Consider the following 22799-nt stretch of genomic DNA (forward strand, 5'->3'; position numbering starts at 1 on the left):
GACATAACCACCAGGGATGACCTTGTGACAGTATCCCTATACCATTTTGACTAGAATTGTATAACTCTGAAGGTTATTTCATGAGTACCAGCATCAGTTGCGGTTGAGATTATTTTTAAAAATGGCGGCAAAAGCTTCGCGAGTCGGAAACGTGTAGATCGGCAAGTAGGACATGCGCATGCGCACCAGGCGCTGTCTCAACGCCTTTTTTCTTCTCTCGATTATCACTGTAACCGCGCGATTAGGTCTTTTCGTTTTCCTCGTGGTACTGCAAAGATGTGGTGTTTGAGCAGATGTGCGTTTGTCTTGTCGCACTGAAAGCATGTAAGTCGAAAGGCGGAGATTTGAATCTTCTGGATGGAGGTCCCAAGACCGCCAAAGGGACCGTCTATAACCGGATGTCACTGGATAAAAAGTGAGTATTCGCACGCTGCCATTGAATATAGCTTCTGCGTTTGAATCGGGATACGTATTTGTCGTCACTCGCTTTCGGTCCGATCATATACGCCTATTTATTTCGTGCCGTTGCCTTTCAGATTTAAAAACTGAAGATATTAACCGTATAGGGTAAAACAATGCAGCAAGGTGGAAACCCTGCGAGGTGAGTGCGTGTTATCTATATTTTGAGTTGAAAACCAATACAGTTAACTTTGCCGTGTGTAAGGTGTTGTAATGTGCCAATACAATTTCGCGTTTCATTGTTGAATATAACCTAATTAATATATTAGTTGAAACCTTTCTAAGACAAGTTGTCATACGATTGCAGACAAAGTTGGTGTTAGTGCATTGTTCAAATTGAAAACTGATCACACAACTATGCAGTATAGATTTTGATTCTGATCACGGTAAATCTTTAGAAATTTAACATTTTATATTATAATTACATATCTCAACTGTATCTGTATGTGCATGCCATAGTGGAATTGGTGGCAACAGCACACACAACGTCACGCGAGCATTTATATGTGATCACACCGATTAATGAATTATGCTGATGTCACAAAGCGTTACCAGAGTCCAGATCCAGAATAAGGCGCTTGCTCTTTACAATGAACGTAAGCAAGCGTGGCATTTGCGCAACAGCAAATATACGGCGTAACCCTGGTCCGGCCCAGAGTGGAATTAGTGGCAACGTCACGCGCAACTTTCCTGTTTCATTACTTGATTATTCTATGATTACCCATCTGTCAAGCGCAACTCATTGCTGAAAACAACCACTGTTTCCAGTCTGTAGTCAAGCGTGTACCAGCTGTCTCTTTCAACACATTGTGTCGCTCAATGAGTACCGTAATTCAGTATCAACTCGGACGGAAAAATAATTCCGCCACACGGATGAAATTTTCCAATCACACGAGAAGTCCGTCTGTCACGCACAACATGCTGTCGAAAACAACCACCGATTCCAGTCTGATGTGTATGTGCATGCTGGCTACGTCATTTTGATTAAGTTGTACAAGTTAGGCATATTATAGCATAGTATCATTGGCTGGAGGTTTAACAATGAAATTTATTTTAAATTATTGCTAGAATAGTTTTAATAGATATATTGAACCCTGTTAATTTTAACAGCCGTTAATTTGAACAGCTATCGTAATCGTAACCTAGTGGTTGATTCACTGAGAATTCTATTGGTGATCCTTTCGAGTAGGTGGGTGGTGACCCTTTACTCGAACCACTGGTAAAATTCTGCCAACCCTTCCACTAACTCAAGTGTAGCCAGTCGTGTTCAAAAATACTTGCTAATAGCAGTTGAAAATCAACGTTGTTGGAAAGAAATGCGATGTATCAATATAGTATCCGAAATAGCGCATGGTTGCTGCCTACAAGCTTTTGCTGGCCAGCAGTTCTTGTAGCTTTTAAAATGTCGAATATTGGTGTTACGTTACATACGGTAACACTGGTTCCCTACCCTTTCTCCAGACTGGAATCGGTGGTTGTTTTCGACAACATGTTGTGCGTGACAGACGGATTTCTCGCGTGATTGGAAAATTTCATCCGCGTGACTGAAATATTTTTTGCTCTGATTCAATACTGAATTACTCATTCAACAACACAATGTGCTAAAATAGACCTGGTATACGTTGAACTAGGGTTAAGCCGTATATTCGCTGTTGCACAAATGCCACGCTTGCTTGTGTTCATTGTAAAGCGTAAACGCCTTATCCTGAGTCTGGACTATGGTATCGCTTTGTGACGTCAGCATAATTCATCAATCGGCGTGATCAGATGTAAATGCTCGCGTGATGTTGCGCGTGCCGTAGCCACCGATTCCACTCTGGCCCTTTCTAAGTCGTGGGTCGGTAAAACTTGGAAACTGATGTTATGCGGACCGGTGAACTATCAAAAATTAGAAAATCAATCCTGAATTTGAATCAAAGATGTGTGCAAAATGAATGTAATATCAGATGCTGAATTTGTTACTGTGATTCTGTCGACTGACGCTAGATATTTATATGTAGTTCTTTTGAAATTTCTGCAAGGCAAAGCTTGGAAGTATTGCTCGAGACCACTACCTTGATAATGATTGTTCAGTTTCCTTTGAAAGAAATGCAACTTGAGCTGACTTGAGCCTCAATACTTCCATGTGTCGCATAATTGCACTGTCCGAATTTAACGAAGTAAGTGACTTGTCCGAAACAAATTGAAGCCTACTTCTAAATCAAAATTGTGGACAATGCTCGCATCATTTTGACTTGATGTCACCAGTATAGACCATGACCTTTCTGTTACCAATGCACAGAGCATGAATTTAGAATTTGCGTTTTACTTGATTGATCGACAAACGTGTAACCTGTTTCATTCTCAAATTGAGGTAAAATTGTAATATATTTGATGAACCAGCCTACCTCAAAAATGTAGCTGTCCTTGAATGGTGGAAGTAGATGTGTGCCTATATGGAACTGGTATCCTGTGCTCATGCAATTCTTCAATTTTTCATCAATTGATACATTACTTTGACTTGTAGAAGTATCGCTACTCAACTGCTATATTAGGCAAAACGTACGAGATTTCAGTAGGGGATATGTGTGCTATAATGTGATTTACATTAGGTGTGGAGACAATGTATGGCAATGCTGAACTTTACATTAACATCAAATGATCTGTACTTGTGGTTTTGCAATGCTGAGATCGCTTGAACAGTGCGGATTCTCATCCAAAGCATCGAAGAGCTGTTCCAGTGCTCTGTAATCTTTGTGGTAATAGGTTTTGAGGTAACTTGTTTTCAAAGTCGTGGCAATCGTTCTTGGACTGCAGCATGTTATCATATCCAAGTATAGTTGTTTTTAATTAGACACATTCAAAAAGCTGGAATCGTGCCTAAATTTTAAGCATATTGTGGTATGTCAAGCATGTGTGGACTGTCCTCTTCAAAACCTACATTCTTTCAGGTTTGTTCCTAATCAACCACAAAACCAACAGCATGCCGCCCAAAACAAGTGTCAAGCCACCAGTATGTTGTCGAATACCGGAGCAGCTGCCTCTCAGCCTCCGCCCTACCCGGGTACACAGACTCTCCCGAGCATGGGTCATACGTTTTCACAACGACCGGCTCCGTATTCCGAACTTCAACCGAATCCCGCACAATATCAAACAGTATATCCAGTTCAGGGTGCTCCTGGTACGTCGAGGATGCAAGCTCCGGTCAACTCCCCTTCACTGAGCCCCGGGGCGATTGCAATGCAAGGAGGGCGACCCCCGTTGTCTCCTAGCTCGCTGGTTGTCCCGCGTAAGTCATTAGCCGGGATGATTTCACCTATCAAACAGCAAAGTCAACCTGTAAATATGCTGCCGTCGACTTCTCCGATGATGCTTGGCGGTAGGCTGCAAATGCCGGTATCGCCTCACGGTACTTACATGTCCCAACCCCAGTCGGCCCAACAAATGACTGCCACGGGTCATGTCAGGAACGTGTCTCCCCGTACCTACCCGCCTCAAAGCCCTGTATATCGTCAAAACCCTGCTTCATATAATTTTGTTCCACAACCCATAGGCTCTGTGCCCAGGTCCCCAGTTCCCAGTTCTTTGTACGTAGATCCTGGCCAGCATCATCAGTTGTCACCAATGATTCCGCGCAGCCCGCACCATTCTCCTCAGCCGATCGGCCCGCAACTTCAAATGTCACGATCTCCGTACAAAGCAGCACGGCAGTTAAACATGGCTGTTTCGCCGGGAAAACCGCATCGCTTTGTGCAACCTGGTGAGCAGAATCAAGGTCATTGGCAACAGAGTACCCATCCCGGGCAGAAGATCTGGGAGAATATCAATGTCGCGCCCTTGCCAGTACTGTCTTCGGAGACTCTGAACCTGTTGTCCACCCTGACTGTTTCTACTGTGTCGTCACCTGTTCAAGTGTCGCCGGTGGGTCGTGTTGTGTTGCTTTCTTTGTTCAATAGTTCTGTGACAATATCATGTTCATTTGTAGAGCACCGTGGCTGCGGATAGCCAAATGCCCAAATCGACATTGCTACAGAAGCATTTGATGATGCCGCCGACTCCGATTCGTAATATGAAGCAGGACAATCTATTGGTTATAGCAGGTTTGTTTGATTTGGTTTTAATGCCTGAAACCTGTAGGACTATATATTGTAGACATTTAACAAATGTATTTTAAGGGTAAGGGTTTACTGCCAACATTAGGAACAATAGAAGTTAACAGCCTTCCTCTATCAAATAGTAACGCAACTATGATTGTCGTTGATGAAGTAAATCAACTCACTGGGCAAGAGGCATGATTATATAATTTCACTTGAAATATTCGTCTCTCGTTAATCTTACCTGAATCACTAGAATTAATTAATACTTGGATCAGATTAGAGTATTTGAGTCATGATTCAACACAAATCGCTACTCGATAATATGGTTTCTCATTGCGATACTTTACTCATAGTTGATGTTCTCCATTGCAGACAGGAGTACGGTAGCAGACGCGTTGGTAAACAACAACTTGGCCAAGCCTCCATCCAGAAGTGATTCAATGAAAACCGCCAGACTTACTCGAAGCCACTTATCCGAAAAGAAAACGACTGAATCAGCTACTTTTTCTACCAGCAGTACCGTCGCCACGCCTACGAACGTTGTGACACCGATGAAAACGGACGTTACTGCTACGACAAAAGAGATGTCCGCCTCTCACGAGGCTGGGACAGAGAGACGGTCACCCGTCGAACAAACTGACGCACACAGCATGTATCAATCGGCTGATAGCTGTCATGATCATACAGCGGACAGCAAAAACGATGCGTCCAATGTAGACCCAGAAATTATTAAAAAACGATTGCAGCTTTGTGAGATATACCGGACTAGATTACAGGAGAAATTGGACCTGTATAAAGAGTACCTCACAGAACTGTTTTTCTTGCGCAACGGCGGTAACATAATGGACTACGTCCAGTTCAAAAAGAGACCGTCCGCCAAATTGCTTGAATATTTGAAATCAAAACTGCCCGACATTAGAGCGGGTGCCGATAATCCTCGAAAAATATCGCAAGATTCGGTAAATAGCAGCGTTGATCCTGCTTCACCTGCGTCGGACGCGTCCAGCACTGTTGGCTCGAAGAGGAGCCACTCTGCCGGGAAAGGCATCAGGAATCGTTCGGTGTCGCATGATGATACCGATATGAAATCGTCGCGCCAGAAAGCATCTGAGAAAACCGGTAGCAAAAATAGGTAAGCTGAAAGTTTGGAAAGCGTTACAATTTGTTATTTCAATATGCCTTTGGATTTTTACAGGTCTCGGTCCAGGGACGAAAGCCGTAATGCAGAACATCGCGTTACGCCACAGATGAAATCCTTGCCAGTGTCGGACTCGAATCAAGTAATCAACGATTCGCCTAAAAACCAGTCTCAACTGTAAGTACTGCTCGTCTGGATTGGGTGTCTCCATTATCACGAGACAAGATTCTGTTAGATTTATGACTTGACAGCCCCTGATCCTAACACCTAACTTGAAGCCTCTTGTGCTAATCACTACCTGGATACATTGATACACATCTTCTGCATTCAACATGCCAAATTCTATGAATGCCATATAGCACAAGTCTCTCTCATATTCAGCGAGACGTTCATTTTTTGATATTTGTGTTGCCAAATTCAGTGCCGAATTATAAGCCAACCACGAGATACTGTTGTTACAGGTTGAAAAAGTTGGTGAAGCAAGGCACGCCGGCACAACTCGACGACAGCATTGGTTCGCAGGAAGAGATCTTGGAGCGTGCCAAGCAGGAAGCCGTTATCCAGCGGAAGGTTGTTGAATTGCGAAAGCAGGGTCTGTGGACGCAGCGACGACTCCCAAAGGTAACTTTGATGTTTTGCCATGCGTTCTTGTAATCGTGGGTGAAATTTTTAGGTTATCTAAAAACAATTGGCCTACTTCAAACCTGTAGTACTGTAGTTCTTGAAGTACAAAAATTAGGGAGTTATTTCTTGGACGAAAATAATTTTTGCTATAAATTTCCATGAAACTGTTGTGTTCTTAAAAACTGATGCATGACTATTCGAACCTGTAGTTCGTAGGGTAGATAATGTATTTAAAGCAAATTGTATGTGAAGATCTTGCGTGTATAAAACTGCAATATACAGTGAGACTCTGTGCCGAAAATATTCTGGTTGATGTCATTATGAATATACTATTTAATTATGATTGTAGTTTTATTAAAGGTGGGTAGGTTGAACAAATTTGTTGTGCACTGTATTTTAGACAATGTAGTAACAATAACATGGGGTAAGCCAGTAAAAAAAATCCTGACGACGATGGTGATTTTGACAGGTGCAAGAACCTCCCAGAAGTAAGACCCACTGGGACTACTTGCTCGAAGAAATGCGATGGCTGGCCGCCGATTTCGCGCAAGAACGAAAATGGAAGAGGGCGGCCGCGAGGAAACTTGCTCGGGCCGTTACTAACTTCCACAAGGAGCAGCATGACCAAGAGCGCCGGGCGAAGCGTGAAGAACAGAACAGGCTTCGTCGAATCGCTTCGACTATGGCGCGCGAAATCAGGGTGTTCTGGGGGAATATCGGAAAGGTATTGTGACTTATGTGTTTGTGCTACGAATGAGGCCTTTTTTAAAAATACTACACTAACCCTAGACATGTTCTGTTTAAGCGACACGTGATGACTTGTTTGAGACATGGGACGTAATTCAGAATCTTGTGTTGATGCCGTCTGGCTGATGTCGCTATTAAAGTGTAGTCAACATTGCCTGTGATTGTGACGTCCCCTAACCGAATCAAGAACCCCCTGTCCACCTACAGCTAATTAATGTACGCGGTTATTTCAGGTTGTGGAGTATAAGCAACGTTCCCTTCTCGACGAAAAGCGTCAGAAAGCCTTGGATATGCACTTGAGTTATATCGTCGACCAGACCGAGAAGTACTCTGATTGGCTGACGAAGGGTCTGAACAAGCCCGCCGGATCTGTTGGTTCCGACAGCCCGACGTCAGGCTTGAAACAAGGCAGTGATGGTAGGATCCCATGTTAGTGAATAGTCTCTTAATATGCGTAGCATAATGATGACGTTTTAGAGACATGGGACGTAATTCAGAATCTTCTGTTGACACCGTCTGCCTGATTATGCTATTCTAAGCCTTTCATTGCGGTGACTGTGTCGACTGCTTGTTAGCTGATCATCTGTGTGCCTTTTAGATGAGTTCCTGCCTCAAGGCCAGTCTTCTGATGACGAGGAAACGATTGCCGTCGCCGAGCAAGCCTTGGAAAAAAGTGAAGAAGGTATGCATGTAGTCTACTTTAGGAGTAGATAATTCTAGTCTGATTAAGCTAACTAGAGTGACATGCCAGTAATGTAACTCTAATTTGATTGTGTGTTGCTTTCGTTTTAATTTTGAATTATGATTTCTAGTTTTCTTGTAAAAGCCACGGAAGCCAAGCTTGATTGTTTGTGCAGTCATTTGCCATTCTCATGCCTATGCGAATGTACACGAGTTCCGTATATTTTGCAGAAAAGGAAGTTACGCTTCTAAAAAAAGAAAGTGAGCTGCCGTTTGAAGAGTTGTTGAGCACCCTTCCACCTGAAATCATTGAGAATATTGGCAAACCGTTGGAGGAGGCAAAGCCGTCTGCATCGTCTGTAACCGAACAGGTATGCGGGTCGAGATTTTTCAACTCCTTTTCACTTTACCATCTTGAATACTCATTTCTCGGTGGTCATTACAAGGAGGACAGCAAATGGCCGACTAGGTAACTTGGAGTCTCGGTTTGATGCCAGACTCTTGTCCGTTGTTGACCCACACATTTGTTTGGTCGCATCGGCAAGTCAAGTTGACGTTCTGTTTCGTCTGTTTTAGCCGACTGATGAGAAGCCTCTGGCCGTCGCGCAGTCATCGGACGAGGACGCGGTCAGTTCGAAGCCGAGCTCGATTTCGCTGAGGAGATCTGCGCGAAAGAGGAAGATGGGCTCCGATGATGTGCAAGAGGATGAAGAAGTCAAGAAAGTGAAAGTTGAGGAAAAGGTATGCCCTGTTTATCTAATCATTGTAGCTTGAAATGTCTTGTACTAGAATCTGTATTATTACATGAGCCTTTGCTTATGCTCTGCCATTAATTATACTGTCGTACATTCAGATGCTTGTGTTAACTGATAACTTTCACCTCCGCCTGTGAACCTGATCTATTTATATTTAGCTAGTTTCAAATGTGGCATCTAGCTTGAAACATCTTTATCAAACTAAAGACCACTATTTGAACAATGTAACAGTCATTGCTACACTTGCACATGAAATGACTAGATGAATGGCTGCATCTGGACAACTGCAAGCTAAAACAAATAGATGAATATCTCGCCTAACATTCTGCGTTATAGGGTTACGACTTCCCCCCACCAATGCTACTCTCATTACATCTATTTTCAAGTCTCATTTTTACGTCCTCCAACTCTTTACCATCTGTGATCATACTGAATTTGCTGGTGGCCAGAAAATGAGGAGATATTGATTTCGCCGATTTCCGATGATCCTGATTGTTGTTGACGGATTATTAAGTTCGGTTATACATTGCTTGTTGCAAAACCCCAATCTGTTTGAATCGTAAAATTGTTTTCTGGACGATTTTGCTGACCGTTTTGCTTGCTGATCAGGATCGTGACGATAAGGAGTTTGATGTCGAGAAAGAGGGCAGCGACGCGTCTGACGACGAGACCACCATTGCCAAGGAGGAGGAAGAACATGTTGATCACGGGAAAGAGATTGCTGATCTGCAGGTATGGTGAAAAGCGATCTAAGTCTTGTTTCTGTGATGCTGACCGGACTGTTTCCTGCTCAGGCCGAGTCGGAGATGCCGTTGGAAGACCTTATGAAAATGTATTCAGGCGCCTTTGATGCTGACGAACCTCCTGAGGCAGATAAGGATGAGGAGATGGAGTCCTTGCCTGCTTCGCCTGATGCTGTAAAGGAGGAAAGCTCCTCGGAAAGTAAGAAATCTATAAATCTAAGAATGACTACGAATTGCTAAGCACAGACGATGCAAAATATTGTTTTTATTTATAATCTTGCACGCCGAATATTATTTCGTTGCCCTAGGTGTTGATCAACGTTCCAAGGTTTCCACATTGTAAAATGCATGTCAGAACTATCCTCGTTAATGATACTATTCGTGGTACGTTGGTACTTGATACTTTGGTGACTGAAGACCAACATACTTCAGGCTATAGAACTGGTCTTTCAACATCCGTCGCAAACCTTTTTATGGTGCTGGCGGTTCCATGCAGACGCACGTTTTCATTGTCGCTTTGTTCAGGTGAAGACGAAGGTGTCGACGACCTGCCCGAGGAAGAAGAAATTGGCATGGACTACCTGTTCAAATCCGAATCTACAAGAGACGAGGCGGGGCCTATGGTAAGTTCGTTATTAGACTTTGCGGGGATTGTATTACGAGGCTGCGAATGTGATGAAAGGATTTTACTGCATCTTGTGATGATATTAAACTAGGTCTCTGAACGCGGCTTTGTTAGCAGTGTAGCGGTGCTTGTGTTGAGAACGGAGGGATGTTCACCTTCATTCTCTGTTCAGATCATGCCTTCTGGCGATGAAAAGACCGATCCCGAAGCCAAAGATGGCAGTCCCAGTAAAGAGATCACCGATGTAGCTGCGGAAGCGGCCAGTCTGCAGCCTACCGGTTTCACTCTGGCGACGACACAGGTACAATCTGGGGGCTGTAGAATTAAGAAATCGATATTGACTTGTGTGACTTGAAGGTGTTTTTTTGGAAGTCTTGCGATGATGATTCTACCCTGTGGTTCGGAGTGTTGGTCACCTTGAATGATACACTTTTTTGAATCTGAGCTTGTGATGTTTGAGAATGCGTACCGTACATGCAAGAGGTGGTCAATGTTGTTAGCATTGCTGTAAAGGTAGAATGGATGGTCTTGATGACCTGACTAACAAAGATGCAAATAGATACATTTATAAAATAGGCAGTTCTCAGATTTGCATAAGGATAATTGATATGTAAAAGTGATGCTATCGTGTCCGAAAACTACTCCCTACTTGAACAAAATTCAAATTATCAAGAGCAATTTTGCAGAAAATTCATCGAGTAGGAAGTAGTCGCAGCCTGTCAACTGGGTTTCTTAGTTAGTGACCACCTCTTGGCTACAATACGCTTGATACAACTTGTGTATTTGTTTGTGGAATGTGACTGACGGTTGTCATTTGCTTTGCAGGTTGTTACTCCGATCCCGGTTCTACTAAAACACACGCTGCGCGAATACCAACACATCGGTCTCGACTGGCTCGTGACCATGTACGACAAGCGTCTCAACGGCATTTTGGCAGACGAGATGGGTCTCGGCAAAACAATCCAAACCATTGCGTTACTGGCCCATCTCGCTTGCGACAAAGGTAACTGCTGCTTTGCTGTGCTGTTTACCGGAAGGTTCTGTGCATTTGCGGCTCATGTAGTATGGTTTTGAAATGTTGCTCGTTTCTCCGAAATGTATGGGGCTACTCCCGTGTCGCTCTTGTATTTGGTGGTATCGTGGCATAATAGACTCCGTACATCTTAGGAGTGTGGGGTCCTCACCTTATTGTGGTGCCTACGTCGGTCATGCTCAACTGGGAGATGGAATTCAAGAAATGGTGCCCCGGCTTCAAGATTTTGACGTATTACGGGTCACAGAAGGAAAGGAAGGTATGTTGTTGACAGGCGCAATCTGGAATTGGCGTTTTTACGCGGACACCGCATTGACAGGCCAAAAGAACAGGCTGGACCAAAAGCAACGCGTTTCACGTGTGCATCACCTCGTATAAGCTTGTGCTGCAGGACAATACGAGTTTTCGGCGCAAGAAATGGAAATATTTGATCTTAGACGAGGTGAATGTTGTGTGAACTTGATGGTGTTTTTCGTGCACTAACTTGGACGGCTTTGCCTATGTCTGTGGTTAACTCGTCTGCATTGGTGCTATATGAAACCGGGGGACTGCCTAAAATCTTGGCTTTGTACGTGCCTCTGATTTTTGTTGTCCTCTGGACACTTGAAAGACCTTGACTCTTGGTTCTGTAGTGAAAAGTGCAACTTTGATAGTGTGTACGTACATCACGCTACTCACAGCTGCACTTCACACTATCGTACCGTTTTCTTCTGTCATAATATGCGCATAAAAGTTCGATTTAACCCTAGTCATGGTTAGCAACTAAAAGCTGATAATGGCATAGATTCAGTGGGACAACATATTTTAATATTGTGCTTGTGGACTGTTGTATGTTACTAGCCAAAATGTCTTATCATTCCAGGCTCAAAATATCAAGAACTTCAAATCTCAACGATGGCAGACCCTGCTCAATTTCAACTCGCAAAGGCGTCTTCTCCTTACTGGCACGCCGTTGCAGAACAACCTCATGGAACTCTGGTCTCTCATGCACTTTCTGATGCCGCACGTGTTCCAGTCGCACAAAGAGTTCAAGGTATGTGCAGCCGGCTTGATAATATTTCTGCGTTCTTCATTAACGTGGTGTGTGTTGCAGGAATGGTTCTCGAATCCATTGACTGGTATGATCGAAGGGGGCCAAGAGTATAATGAAAAACTGGTCAAAAGGTTGCACAAGGTATTATACATTAATGTAAATATAGGTAATTTTGTTATTAATGTGCGCTTCTTAGGTACTTAGACCATTCTTGTTGCGCCGTATCAAGAAAGACGTAGAGAAACAGATGCCCAACAAGTACGAGCACGTGGTCCGTTGCCACCTGTCTAAAAGGCAAAGGTTTCTGTACGACGACTTCATGTCACAAGCCAGGTGTGTTGGAAGAGTGGCAATTCCTTCTTTTCTTCAAAACTGACCTTGCCCGTCTGTTTTTAGCACGAAAGATACTCTTCAGTCTGGCCACTTTATGAGCGTTATCAACATATTGATGCAGCTCCGTAAAGTGTGCAACCATCCGAACCTGTTCGAGCCCAGAGCGATTGTTTCTCCGTTTTTTACCGATCAGATGTATGATCGTGTTCCTTCCCTGGTTACTAAAGTTTCTACGAAGAGTCCTTTTGAGGTGAGCCGGTAGTGATGTCAGAATTATCCCCTCGCTTCAAAGACACGGCTTCAGTCTGTCGATCTGGAGTCGTGTAACCATGCAGAGGTAGATTAACGTGAAAACTCGTGATACGATTGTGGTTCTCTGCGTGGACTGCAATGAATCAACGTTCATAACAAACTCTGTGTCGAAATTCGCCTGTTAATGGCTGGGATAGTCTTGATTCTTCCTCGTGATGTTTTGATGATTTGAGATCTTCTATGCCTGCGTTTAGATTTTTGGACTTGATACTTCCCTTGGTCAAGGAAATCTTCATACGTTGATATCTTGGATATATGTCGTGTACGGGTGGTTATGCTGGCAGACACAAGAATCTGATCTGTTTTGCAGACTTTGAATCTTCAAGATTATCAAATGCACTTACCGTCGTTGACTAATATCCGTCAGACTCACGCCGAGCTACTGAGGAAAATTCAAACTCCCCGTAAACTCATCGAGGAACTACCAGGCGATGTCGATGTGGCTTTGGAAAGGTAGACCGTTGGTAATTGTGGTTTTGTTCTGTGCCCCTGTACCTCTACCACAGCAGTGTCGATCGTGCCTTGTCACTTGACTCTGTGCTTTTATGCAATGAGGAACATCAAATCAAGGTATTCCACTTGGTATTCCACTTGCAATGGATCTACCAAACTTAATAACCACGTACATGTGTGAGAATCCTTGGTTTGTGAATGTCGTCTATGTTGTTCTTGGTATCAGTTGTTGAGTCAATACTAAAGTCAATACTCATTTTTAGAGAGGATTCGAAAGTGATCGGTGTCCGAGAACAGCTTGCGACTTTACTGAAAGAACGGGAGAAAGTTGGCAAATCTCAATCTGTACCATAACATGAGTTGCTCTTGAAATGAATCATACGTTAATCTGTTGTAACCCATTTCAGGCCAACTCGCTACCGGTGCTGACAATACCGATAACCTCGGGTACGAATTCTCTGCAAATCACGCCGGCCTGTGGGCCTGCGAGGGTGATTACGATACCCCAATCGAAAACAGATGGTAATTATCACAATATAGTGGTTATTGAAATGATGCCATCAAAAAGCCTTGCAAAATTACCTTGTCTAGTTGAATATGGAAATATTTACCTGTAATTAAGATTGATTTTTTGTTGCTTACGTACATCCAGGTTCTTTCGTAGCTATCTGATGTTTTAAATGTCTTGTTATTATTTTCCAATCTTACAATTTCATTTGATATCGCTAGGTTATTTTTTAGTCAGCAATCATCAATCATCGGCTAACTAGTTCACTATTTTTATTGTGATGAATGATTGCGTTGTAAATTCAGGCTATTAAGTTCCGTGTGGTTAGTCATTAGGTCCCCGATAGGTATGTCCTGTCTTACTGTTTTTTGCTGGTCCCCCATGAAACAGCCTCGGGATTGTGGCCGTCTTTTCCGTGGTCTTGATGAAGGGAAATAGCGTAGTAGTCGGAATTCTAACGTCGCGTCGACTGCCTGTCATGCTGTGGCAAGTTGAGCTGTATTCAACCGATACATTGGAATTAGAAAAACATCCCTCGGTCGTGTATCTGAGACTTGATTTCTTCGACAGATTCGGTGTCCAAAGCTTCGCAAGCCTTCGCCTTGCAATACCAGACTGTTCAAGGCACGCGGGTGGCTATTCCAAACAAGCAGATAAGGCAGCTTGCAGGTAAGTTAGAGGCGTTGCTGCATATGACGTGGCACCTCAATTTATCTCCAAATGTAGGTGGAGTGGTAAAGATCGTGACACCGTCCGGTACAAAATCGCAAGCCTCGGTATCTGCAGTCTCTGGTTAGTTTGCTCTTTTTGAACATGAATTTGTGGCGGTTTGTCATACCCTGTTAACACTTGACACGTTATGGCCATGTTTTACCATCAGCGTGATGATATATGCAGGAAAATTGAACAGTGACTTTTACGTACCCGACGCACTCAGTAATTGCTTGTGGGTCCCGTTGGTCATTTACATTGTCATCTTAGTACCGCTAAGAGAGCATTGAAGCTTAGTGAGTTGTGCTTACAGTCTTCCTCAATTTACAGCAAATGCAACTCAAAATGGGCCGTCCCATTCAAACTCTGGCGAAGCTGATAACAAGGGTAACTATTATTGTTGCTGTTTTTTTAACTGGTTTTGGTGCACATGATGAACGCAATCTGCCCTAGTCAATCTGATATCTTTGAAGAACAGATTATCTGAAATGCGTGACTGTCGTCCATCTCGCCATTGTACTGTGCGCGAGTAAATTTATAGCGGTTTGAACTTTACAGGTGACTGCGAGATGCTGGACATCAAAGACCCGACCGCCTATGTGGTAAGTGTACTGTAATTGGACAACTTTACTGCTTGCTGATTAGACAACGTTACTGCTTGCGAGTAGTAAGACACCTTTAATTTCTTTTCATTTCCAATTTTGAAGTATTTCAAAAGTAAGATTTGGTATAAATGTTGCATAGTTTAACAGTTGATCCAAGGTGTATGCAAATAATATATCAAGTCACTGATGCAAAGAAGTGAAGTTATTGTGGTAGAAAAATTTGGATTCGAATAAAATGGTATTTACGGTGACTAACTCTTTGAGTAGTTACCATGAAATCATGGAATTAGAAATATTTCAGCTGCAATCTTTGCATCTAGTGGTTGGAATTGAGCCAAAATTTGGCATGCATCATCTCTAATGACAACAATTGACTAACAATGACAATAACACAATGTTATGGGGTTGACAGAAAAATTTTGATAAGATACTTTCTACTGCAAGAATCTCGCTTCTACTGGTTGGAATTGAGCCAAAGTTGGTGTGCAGCGTTTTTTTTAACCAACTGATAAATTTTATCAAGTAGACAGTAAAATCTGTAGGAAAAGTTTTTTTTTTTTAACAGCCTTAATAACCACTCATATAATGCAAGTAGTAGTGTTGAAGAAGGAACACTTCCATTTCTTACCGCCTGGATTTCGCTGCATTTAGGAACGTCTGGAAAAAGAACTCCAGCGCGACCATCGGAGACGCTGTTTGCGTATGGCCGCAGAAAACGAACGGCGCTGCCAGGCAACATCTCCCTGGTTACCGCAGGATACTGTGGACTTTCTGAAGAATATTTATAAACGGGCAGACGAGTAAGCGACTGTTATGTCGACGTTGTGGGAACAAAGGCTAATTGTGAATTTTTAATTTAGGGTCGGGTCGAAACGAATTGGTGTAAGGGGAAGTGCGGTGTTTGAAATGATAAAGTCTGCCGACCGGCGTTTGAACGAAATGAAGCCTGTGACTGACAGGTATGTGTCTTATAAGTCAATTTTGAAATGCTTCTTAGTATGCCTGGGCAAAATACAGGACCTGACAATTCCATATCGAAATCGTCCTTTTCAGTCCATAATGAGAGTATGATTTATATGGCAGTGAAGGATTTGATAAGCATATGTGAGTACTATAGACTTGGAAGGTGAAAAAACTCGTCAAAGTTCAGTGTTGGTTATCAGAAATGTGTTTTCGCTACTGAACTGAAATCCTTACAATTGATACATCGGATTTGAGAACTCAGGAGTTGTTATGCCCAGGCATGCTGTTTTGCTGAGGATGATATCTTGCATTCTTGATGTGGTGACAGAGAAACTGCGTTTCTGAAGCTCTAGCTTTGATTCGAATTTCATGAGTTCTTGCAAGACTTCGCGTCAAGGGCGAATTTGTTTTGTTCGAAGGTTTACGTTTGTCATTCCGCTGGTCGAAGCGAAGCCAATCGACTTTCACGTTTCCCATCCTGACCCTTCACAAAAAGTCCAAGACGAACGCAGACAGGACTGTTTGCAGGCGGCCTTGAAAAGATCCTGGAACAGGTTTCACAGCATTGACCTGTCGATGCGGATTCAGTTCCCCGAAGCCAGACTCATCCAGTACGACTGCGGTAGGTCGATGAAATCGAATTTGCCTAGTGGCAGGAATATCGAGCGAAACGCTCTGATTTCAGGAAAACTGCAAGTGTTGGATGTCTTGCTGCGTAGATTCTGGACTGAAAAACACAAGTGTTTGATTTTTACCCAAATGACCAAGGTGCTCGATATTTTGGAGGCCTTCCTCAGCTACCACGGTTACAGATACCTTCGTTTGGACGGCTCGACAAGGGTGGAGCAGAGAATGGTGAGTTAATGTTCGTTGTGGAGAGGGTCTAAGAAAGTGTTGCCGATGATGTATTATCACAAGCATATCTCTGAATTCGATTTGAAGATATTTAAGATCCTGAGGCGTAATCTGTGCAGATCGTGTAATTTCTGACATCGGTATGTTGAGCCCCGGTGACAATTTATTCTCGCGACAGCTTTTGATGGAGCGGTTCAACAACGACCCGAAAATATTCTGCTTCATTCTGTCTACGCGCAGCGGTGGAATTGGAGTCAACTTAACGGGCGCCGACACCGTCATATTCTACGACAGCGACTGGAATCCCACAATGGACGCGCAAGCTCAGGACAGGTTGGTCTTGTGCTGTTTGACCTGGTTTGCAAGGGTGTCTGGTTGGTTATTGTGTAGAGATTATGTCAGAATGGTTGTAGGCCAGTGGTTTTCCAACCTCGCAGACCAATCAAGTCTAAAATTTTTAAAAAATGAATTGAATTTGATCAAGTATAATGTTAGCAAACGGGAATTCATAATTTCGATGAAGTAGGTGGTCTTTAGCGTCAATTAGCCTTGCAGAAACTTCGAATGGTGCAACGCATATTCTTGTTGAATTATTAAGGCATCAGCCAATATCTCATTCAGTTCGAGTCTACTGTATTTGTTTTTTCGGATTGCACATATTTGTCGTAGTAGCATTTCATGCGTCGCCAAGCTGAAAAACTGTCAAACCACTGCTGTAGATATACGTATTATTGAATCCTTGTTTACAATTTTTCTCAAGACCTAAACGCTGCTGGTCTCTGTACAGGTGTCATCGTATTGGTCAAACTCGCGACGTCCACATTTATCGACTGATCAGCGAACGAACTGTCGAGGAAAACATTCTGAAGAAGGCAAACCAGAAGCGTCTGCTGGGCAACATTGCGATCGAAGGTGGAAGTTTCACGACGGCGTTCTTCAAAGATGTGAGTAACTCTACGTTCGTATACGGGGTGGTGGAAGATCTCGGTCATATTATAAGTGTGTGTCGTCTGTATGGGCACGCTCTGTCGGAATGGCCGGAAATCAAGTGCTCCTTTGTCTGCGCCGCAGTCGCTCGTTGGTTCGACTGTGGCTTTGAATATGGGCTCACAGAATATGGTATGTAATATGAGTGGGTGTGTGTGACTTGGTTTTCAGTCTGGTCCTAGGACTTGCTCATATGGTGCTAAAAGTCCAAAAGATTTTAAAATCAATGTTGAACATTGATTCGTCATACAGAATGCTTTGAAAGATCTCTTCAACGAACCTACCGGTTTGGAGGAAGCTCCTGCTGCCATGGAGAAGAAAACCGAACCCACGCCTGCCGTACTCGCAAAACCGATTACTGCGAGGCAAAAGGCTCTCGCGGCAGCGAAAGAGTCTGAAGCCAAGCAGGCTGTGGACAGCCAACCGCCGCAGAAAGAAGCCAGTTGGGAAGAAGTCCTGCAGCAGACCGAGGATAAAGAAGATGTCGATGCTGCGAAACAGCTCCGAGAAGAACAGGTAGGCTTTCCAAGTGTTTTACAGTCGCAGACCTGGGCACTACAAGCTCGGATTTTTTCAGTTTTTGAGTTAACTTGACCATAATGGTTTCTTTTGACAGGACGCAGATATGGACGAATTCACTGAAAACGCAGACGACGAAACTGCCGAAGGTATGTCTCGGTCGCTTTTGTGTTTTACATGAAAAGCATGTGATGATTAGCTAGTCTCGTTCGTCTGAACTGTTGATGACCCTCGCTCCACACTGATGCGTTTTTGCTGTTTTGCGACCCTGTCGTTTCCTACGCGTGTTTTACTGCAACGTTTCTCGTCCCAGGATCCAAGATTCGCGAAGAGATGAAGTCCATCTACGAGGAGCTCACTCCGATAGAAAAGTACGCCCTGCGCTACTTGGAGGAGACCACGGAAGAAATGAATCGCGAGGAATTGGAGCTGGCCGAGGTCGGTGGTTTTTCATGTTTCAACAATTTTCGGGATGATGATTTTCAACAGTCAAGGCATAGTTCATCTGAATTTCGTGATGTTGTACTGTTACTGACCGAATTTGTGATAAAAATTCAAAGGCGCACTGCGCTCTGAATATGATGTCTCGAATTAGAGTAGAACGTGGAAAATATTCTGGCCGCAGCCATTGAGCTAAGAATTTCACAAATGGTTGTGCTGCATTTTGTCAATATGTGGTATCGGAATTGCCATTGATCCTTGACCATTTTGCAATTCATGGTTGCGACATTCCTTCGAATGTGCAACATGTGCTGGCCATAACTTTCTGGGAAAGTGTTATGGTGCGATGATTGTTAGAATTGGATAGTGCATCTCGTGAAATTCTTTTAGCTGCAGCCGCAACAATGTGGTTTTGTAAGGAATAAAGTCTTTTGCCATAATTTCTTTCGCTCTGTAAACCTAAATTTCGAAACTCCATCGTATTCAGAGCGTGCCCTTTGATATAATGATTAATATTCAATTTGCTGTTTTGATTATTTGGTTTTCACGCGCCTTGTGTGTTTGCAGGAGGAAGTGCACAAGTCCAAACAGGATTGGGAGCTCGCCCATCTGGTGGCGCTCAAGGAAGAGGAGGAACGGCGGCTGGAAGAGGAAGAAGACGAGATATTCTACACTCGAGAGGACGCGGAGAACCAGGTAATTGACGACACCGTCAAAAAGGGCGGCAAACGGCGCAAGCGAAAGAAAGAGAAGGACATTTGCTTTTGGGACATGTCGTCCACGTCTTCTGAGGACGGCGGGCTTGACGTTGAGACTCTGGAGAATGAAACGTTTAGCAATGACGCGGACGTGTCTGTGACTGTACCGAAACTAAAACGGCCGCTCATGAAATCGCCCAGAAAGAAAACTACGAGCGCTAGGGGCCGGGGTAGAGGCAGACCCGGGCGCGGTCGGTACTCTAATAAAAACCCACCTAAGCCGACGGAAGAAATCAGCCCGAGTAAGAGAAGGCGCGCATCACACCTCATGCACGATATCACTATGCACGGGTACTCGCAAAACAACGAGTTTCTGTACTACAATGACGGTGGTGACGAGGATTCTTCTTGCGGAGAGGAAGCTCCTTGGGGTGACGACATCGCGTGGTCCGACAGGGAAGACTGGCCCGAGACTCCGTCTGAAGACAATGCCAGTAGTGACGATGATACGTACGACGATCGCACCGTGTGTATTCTCACCGACGGCACTCCGGAGAAACAAGATTTAGAATCTCCGTTTTGGAGTTCTACGGTCAACTGTGGCGCGAGCGGCCGTGGTCAAGTCCGAAAAGTCCCGTTTTATAACATTGTGGTCGAGACCAACGTGACTCCCAGCAAGCTGCTTTCAAAGTCTTCGAGAGCGATTTCGCCAGTCGCTAAACCCAAGACCGTCGAATCGATAACGCAACGCGTCAACAAAACCATGAATTTCAACGCCCAGTCTGCCGCGCCCGTGTACCGGCCCTTGACCCAAAACGTGATCCCGACCATATCTTTAAGGCAGAACCCGCGTCCGCCCATCCCAACTGTGCGACATGCCGACGTTCCGGGCTCGGTCGGCGTCAGACCCATTACGGTGATACCGGCCCGGTCCAAACCGCAAGCGCTGAACGTGATTCTCCAGCAGCAAGCTGCCCAACGTGAAAAACTGCAGTCTTACAAAATACCGTTAAAGACGACCCCGCAATCTGCTATGAACGCACTGCCTAATCGTAAACTGCGGCCTTATAGCGGTCCGCACACTGGCGCGTTGCAATTACTGCCTTCAACTGCCGCTACTGTGATACAGCTGTCGAAATTTACGAGTGGCGTTGTTAACGTGTCGCAAGTCTCATCTGGTTCTCGGCCGGTAGTTAGTATGGCTGGCAATAAGCCTGTTAGAATAATGCCTATGCCTGCTCCTAGGCAAAGTGTGGCACAGCATGTTAAAACTGCGATCCCCATACGTATTGTTTCAACAAACAGTTTAAGATCGGGACGTAAGGCTAAGTTGATCAATGTCAGCAGCGGTTCGAACCCCGCAATTAAAAAGCTTGTCCCTAAACGTCCGGTCGTTTCAAATCCTTGTGTTGTGAAACCTAGCGTGATTACGACTAGCGTTTCTGGCAGTAAGAACGACACTGGTCGTGGTTTGTTTGATCTGATGAATTCGGTCGAATTTATGGTGCCCCCTATCGACGGTCCGAACGATAATCTGTCTGCGAGCAAAGGGTCTTTGTTCGACTCTCTGCAGCAGGAGTTTATGGGCGGGGGCGAACCATCCGTTGCCGATGACGACGATGAAATGATCACCCTAAATTTAGAGCCCGTCAGCCCCAGCGATCCGCAGTTGCTCGACGACGAGGAGGAACGCAATGTTTTTGAGTCGTTTCAATCTCTGTTGCAACAGTAGTTGCGTGCTGCCCGTGTGTGCTTATATTTTTGTAACCCCTCCATGATATATACAATGTGTTTGTGTATCCCGAGTGACGGGTTGTGCAAATTTGATTACCTATCTGAATCGATTTGTAGGCTTAGATTTGAGTGTCGTAGATTACGACGTCGTAACGGTTTCAAAGATGTGGTGATTGAAGTACCCAGTTCTGCTTTGAAATAAAAATATATTGGTATCATTTCGACCTATGTTTCGTATTCTGTGAAACAACAGATTTTGGTTTCAAGGTTTCCACGGTGAAGTACTATAAAACTATCACTTATGTTGAGTGAATGCTCGATTCAGATTAGAGTACCATATCATTTTGCTCAGCCCTGGTCATGACCATTTTGTAATCTGTGATTTCGTGTACCGCGCATTATCGTATTGCTTATTTTCTAGTTCCGTTTTATTCCGTTCTCTTTCTGCCGTGTATTTTGGCCTAGGAGCGATCATGGCTGCGAAGTAATAAACTTCCTTCATGGGTACTCGTGCGTGTGCTTTGCCTCGTCGGTTTGCATTTCTGGCAGTTTGTAGTTCACTGGTGCGGTGGCAAGGGCGAGGGTTCCCGTTTTGTGTGTGTGGGACGCTTGTGGGGTGGCGAATGTGTTTGGGGTCTTGGAACAAATTGATTTCTTGCGATTCTTGCCGCCCCGCCAGTGTCTCACAGACTGTTAGTGCAGGCTGCGAGGCGAAGGCAGTGTTCCCGGTTTTGTTTTTGTCTGGAAATAACCTTGTGCGCACTTCTGCAGATGTACGTCGACGATGCGACTGGAGAAAGGATGCCGGTGAGTTGAATGTAGTTTTAATGTTTGGATTGAAATGCGAACGCCGTGCTATCCTAAAATCGAGCCAATCTGTAGTCTTCGGTCGTTTTTTTGATGAAACATACGGTGTAATGATTGAGAATGATTCATTTTCTGATTGAACTTGATTTGAATTGTTGCTCCTGCTTGTTACAGTGCCAATTGATCTTGTGAGAACGACTTCTGACTTTGTAGCAAGGCTGACTACTTATAACTATTGCGGTTTTTTTTTGACATGTCAAAATTTGTCAAAATTGTAGCGTTAGGTCAAAATTTGTCATAAAATCAAAAAAATTTAGACGTCTGCATTTTGTTTGTATCGTAGATTCAGCGCTGTCGGTGAACTTATAATTTGATATTTCACCGCTTGTAGCCTAATTTATAGGCCTACCGTTGTAAACGGCTAATCGTCTGCTCATTGTGAATCATAAACGGTAAAAAAAAGTTATGGCCAACGTATCGATATATCCTAACTGAAGAAAGACTTATTGTGCAGTGCATCATTCTTATATTAAGAAGCACTTGATGAAAAATTGTGATGTAGACAACATTGTCAGAATGAAGCAACACGGTGTGTCACCAGCACCAGCAGTGTATGCACAACTTGAGTGTTGTCGGCCAACAACTGCTACTGTTGAACGTCCTTGACAAGCTTCTTAGTAAGGACATGCACTTTCTACCCAAGAATGTAAGAAAGCATCTCTCATTGTACTAAAAAATATTTTAATTATTTTTACCATAATACATATTGTAACCACTGGAATTCTTCATAGGGCCAGATTTCGTTAAAATATTGTTTTTTCATGTAAAAACACTTGCCTGTTTCTAAGCCAAAAACGTTTTTTCAGGCCAAACTACTTCGTCAGGACAGTCAGTTCGAACCAGAAATGAAGATTAGTGGTGCAATTTTAACATTATGTGGGAAAACACCTAATTTGCAT

At 43.8% G+C, this 22799-nt stretch overlaps 1 protein-coding gene across 1 annotated transcript in view; it reads left to right on the top strand.

The window, feature by feature from the left end:
- Positions 1–220: 220 nt before the first annotated feature.
- Positions 221–22799, top strand: part of LOC145445005 (chromatin remodeling protein domino-like) — a 32743-nt gene continuing 10164 nt past the window's right edge. Inside the window, exons 1-41 of the mRNA XM_080323089.1 lie at positions 221–415; positions 537–601; positions 3390–4359; positions 4424–4538; positions 4908–5667; positions 5731–5850; positions 6135–6294; positions 6767–7021; positions 7278–7461; positions 7643–7726; positions 7957–8096; positions 8302–8466; positions 9090–9212; positions 9275–9422; positions 9749–9846; positions 10021–10149; positions 10674–10851; positions 11016–11140; positions 11201–11323; positions 11744–11914; positions 11975–12055; positions 12111–12247; positions 12311–12497; positions 12870–13012; positions 13276–13357; positions 13420–13534; positions 14091–14189; positions 14247–14312; positions 14562–14618; positions 14790–14833; positions 15488–15636; positions 15697–15795; positions 16219–16421; positions 16485–16654; positions 16833–16987; positions 17442–17598; positions 17894–18157; positions 18258–18309; positions 18474–18598; positions 19169–19297; positions 21805–21840. Coding sequence (XP_080179215.1) covers positions 576–601; positions 3390–4359; positions 4424–4538; positions 4908–5667; positions 5731–5850; positions 6135–6294; positions 6767–7021; positions 7278–7461; positions 7643–7726; positions 7957–8096; positions 8302–8466; positions 9090–9212; positions 9275–9422; positions 9749–9846; positions 10021–10149; positions 10674–10851; positions 11016–11140; positions 11201–11323; positions 11744–11914; positions 11975–12055; positions 12111–12247; positions 12311–12497; positions 12870–13012; positions 13276–13357; positions 13420–13534; positions 14091–14189; positions 14247–14312; positions 14562–14618; positions 14790–14833; positions 15488–15636; positions 15697–15795; positions 16219–16421; positions 16485–16654; positions 16833–16987; positions 17442–17598; positions 17894–18157; positions 18258–18309; positions 18474–18598; positions 19169–19297; positions 21805–21840 — 6624 coding nt within the window. The 5' untranslated portion in view covers positions 221–415; positions 537–575. The remainder of the gene's footprint in view (positions 416–536; positions 602–3389; positions 4360–4423; positions 4539–4907; positions 5668–5730; positions 5851–6134; positions 6295–6766; positions 7022–7277; positions 7462–7642; positions 7727–7956; positions 8097–8301; positions 8467–9089; positions 9213–9274; positions 9423–9748; positions 9847–10020; positions 10150–10673; positions 10852–11015; positions 11141–11200; positions 11324–11743; positions 11915–11974; positions 12056–12110; positions 12248–12310; positions 12498–12869; positions 13013–13275; positions 13358–13419; positions 13535–14090; positions 14190–14246; positions 14313–14561; positions 14619–14789; positions 14834–15487; positions 15637–15696; positions 15796–16218; positions 16422–16484; positions 16655–16832; positions 16988–17441; positions 17599–17893; positions 18158–18257; positions 18310–18473; positions 18599–19168; positions 19298–21804; positions 21841–22799) is intronic.

This window comes from Botryllus schlosseri, chromosome 8, assembly GCF_051294905.1.
Source record: "Botryllus schlosseri isolate E-star chromosome 8, Bs_hap1, whole genome shotgun sequence".
Classification (NCBI taxonomy): domain Eukaryota; kingdom Metazoa; phylum Chordata; class Ascidiacea; order Stolidobranchia; family Styelidae; genus Botryllus; species Botryllus schlosseri.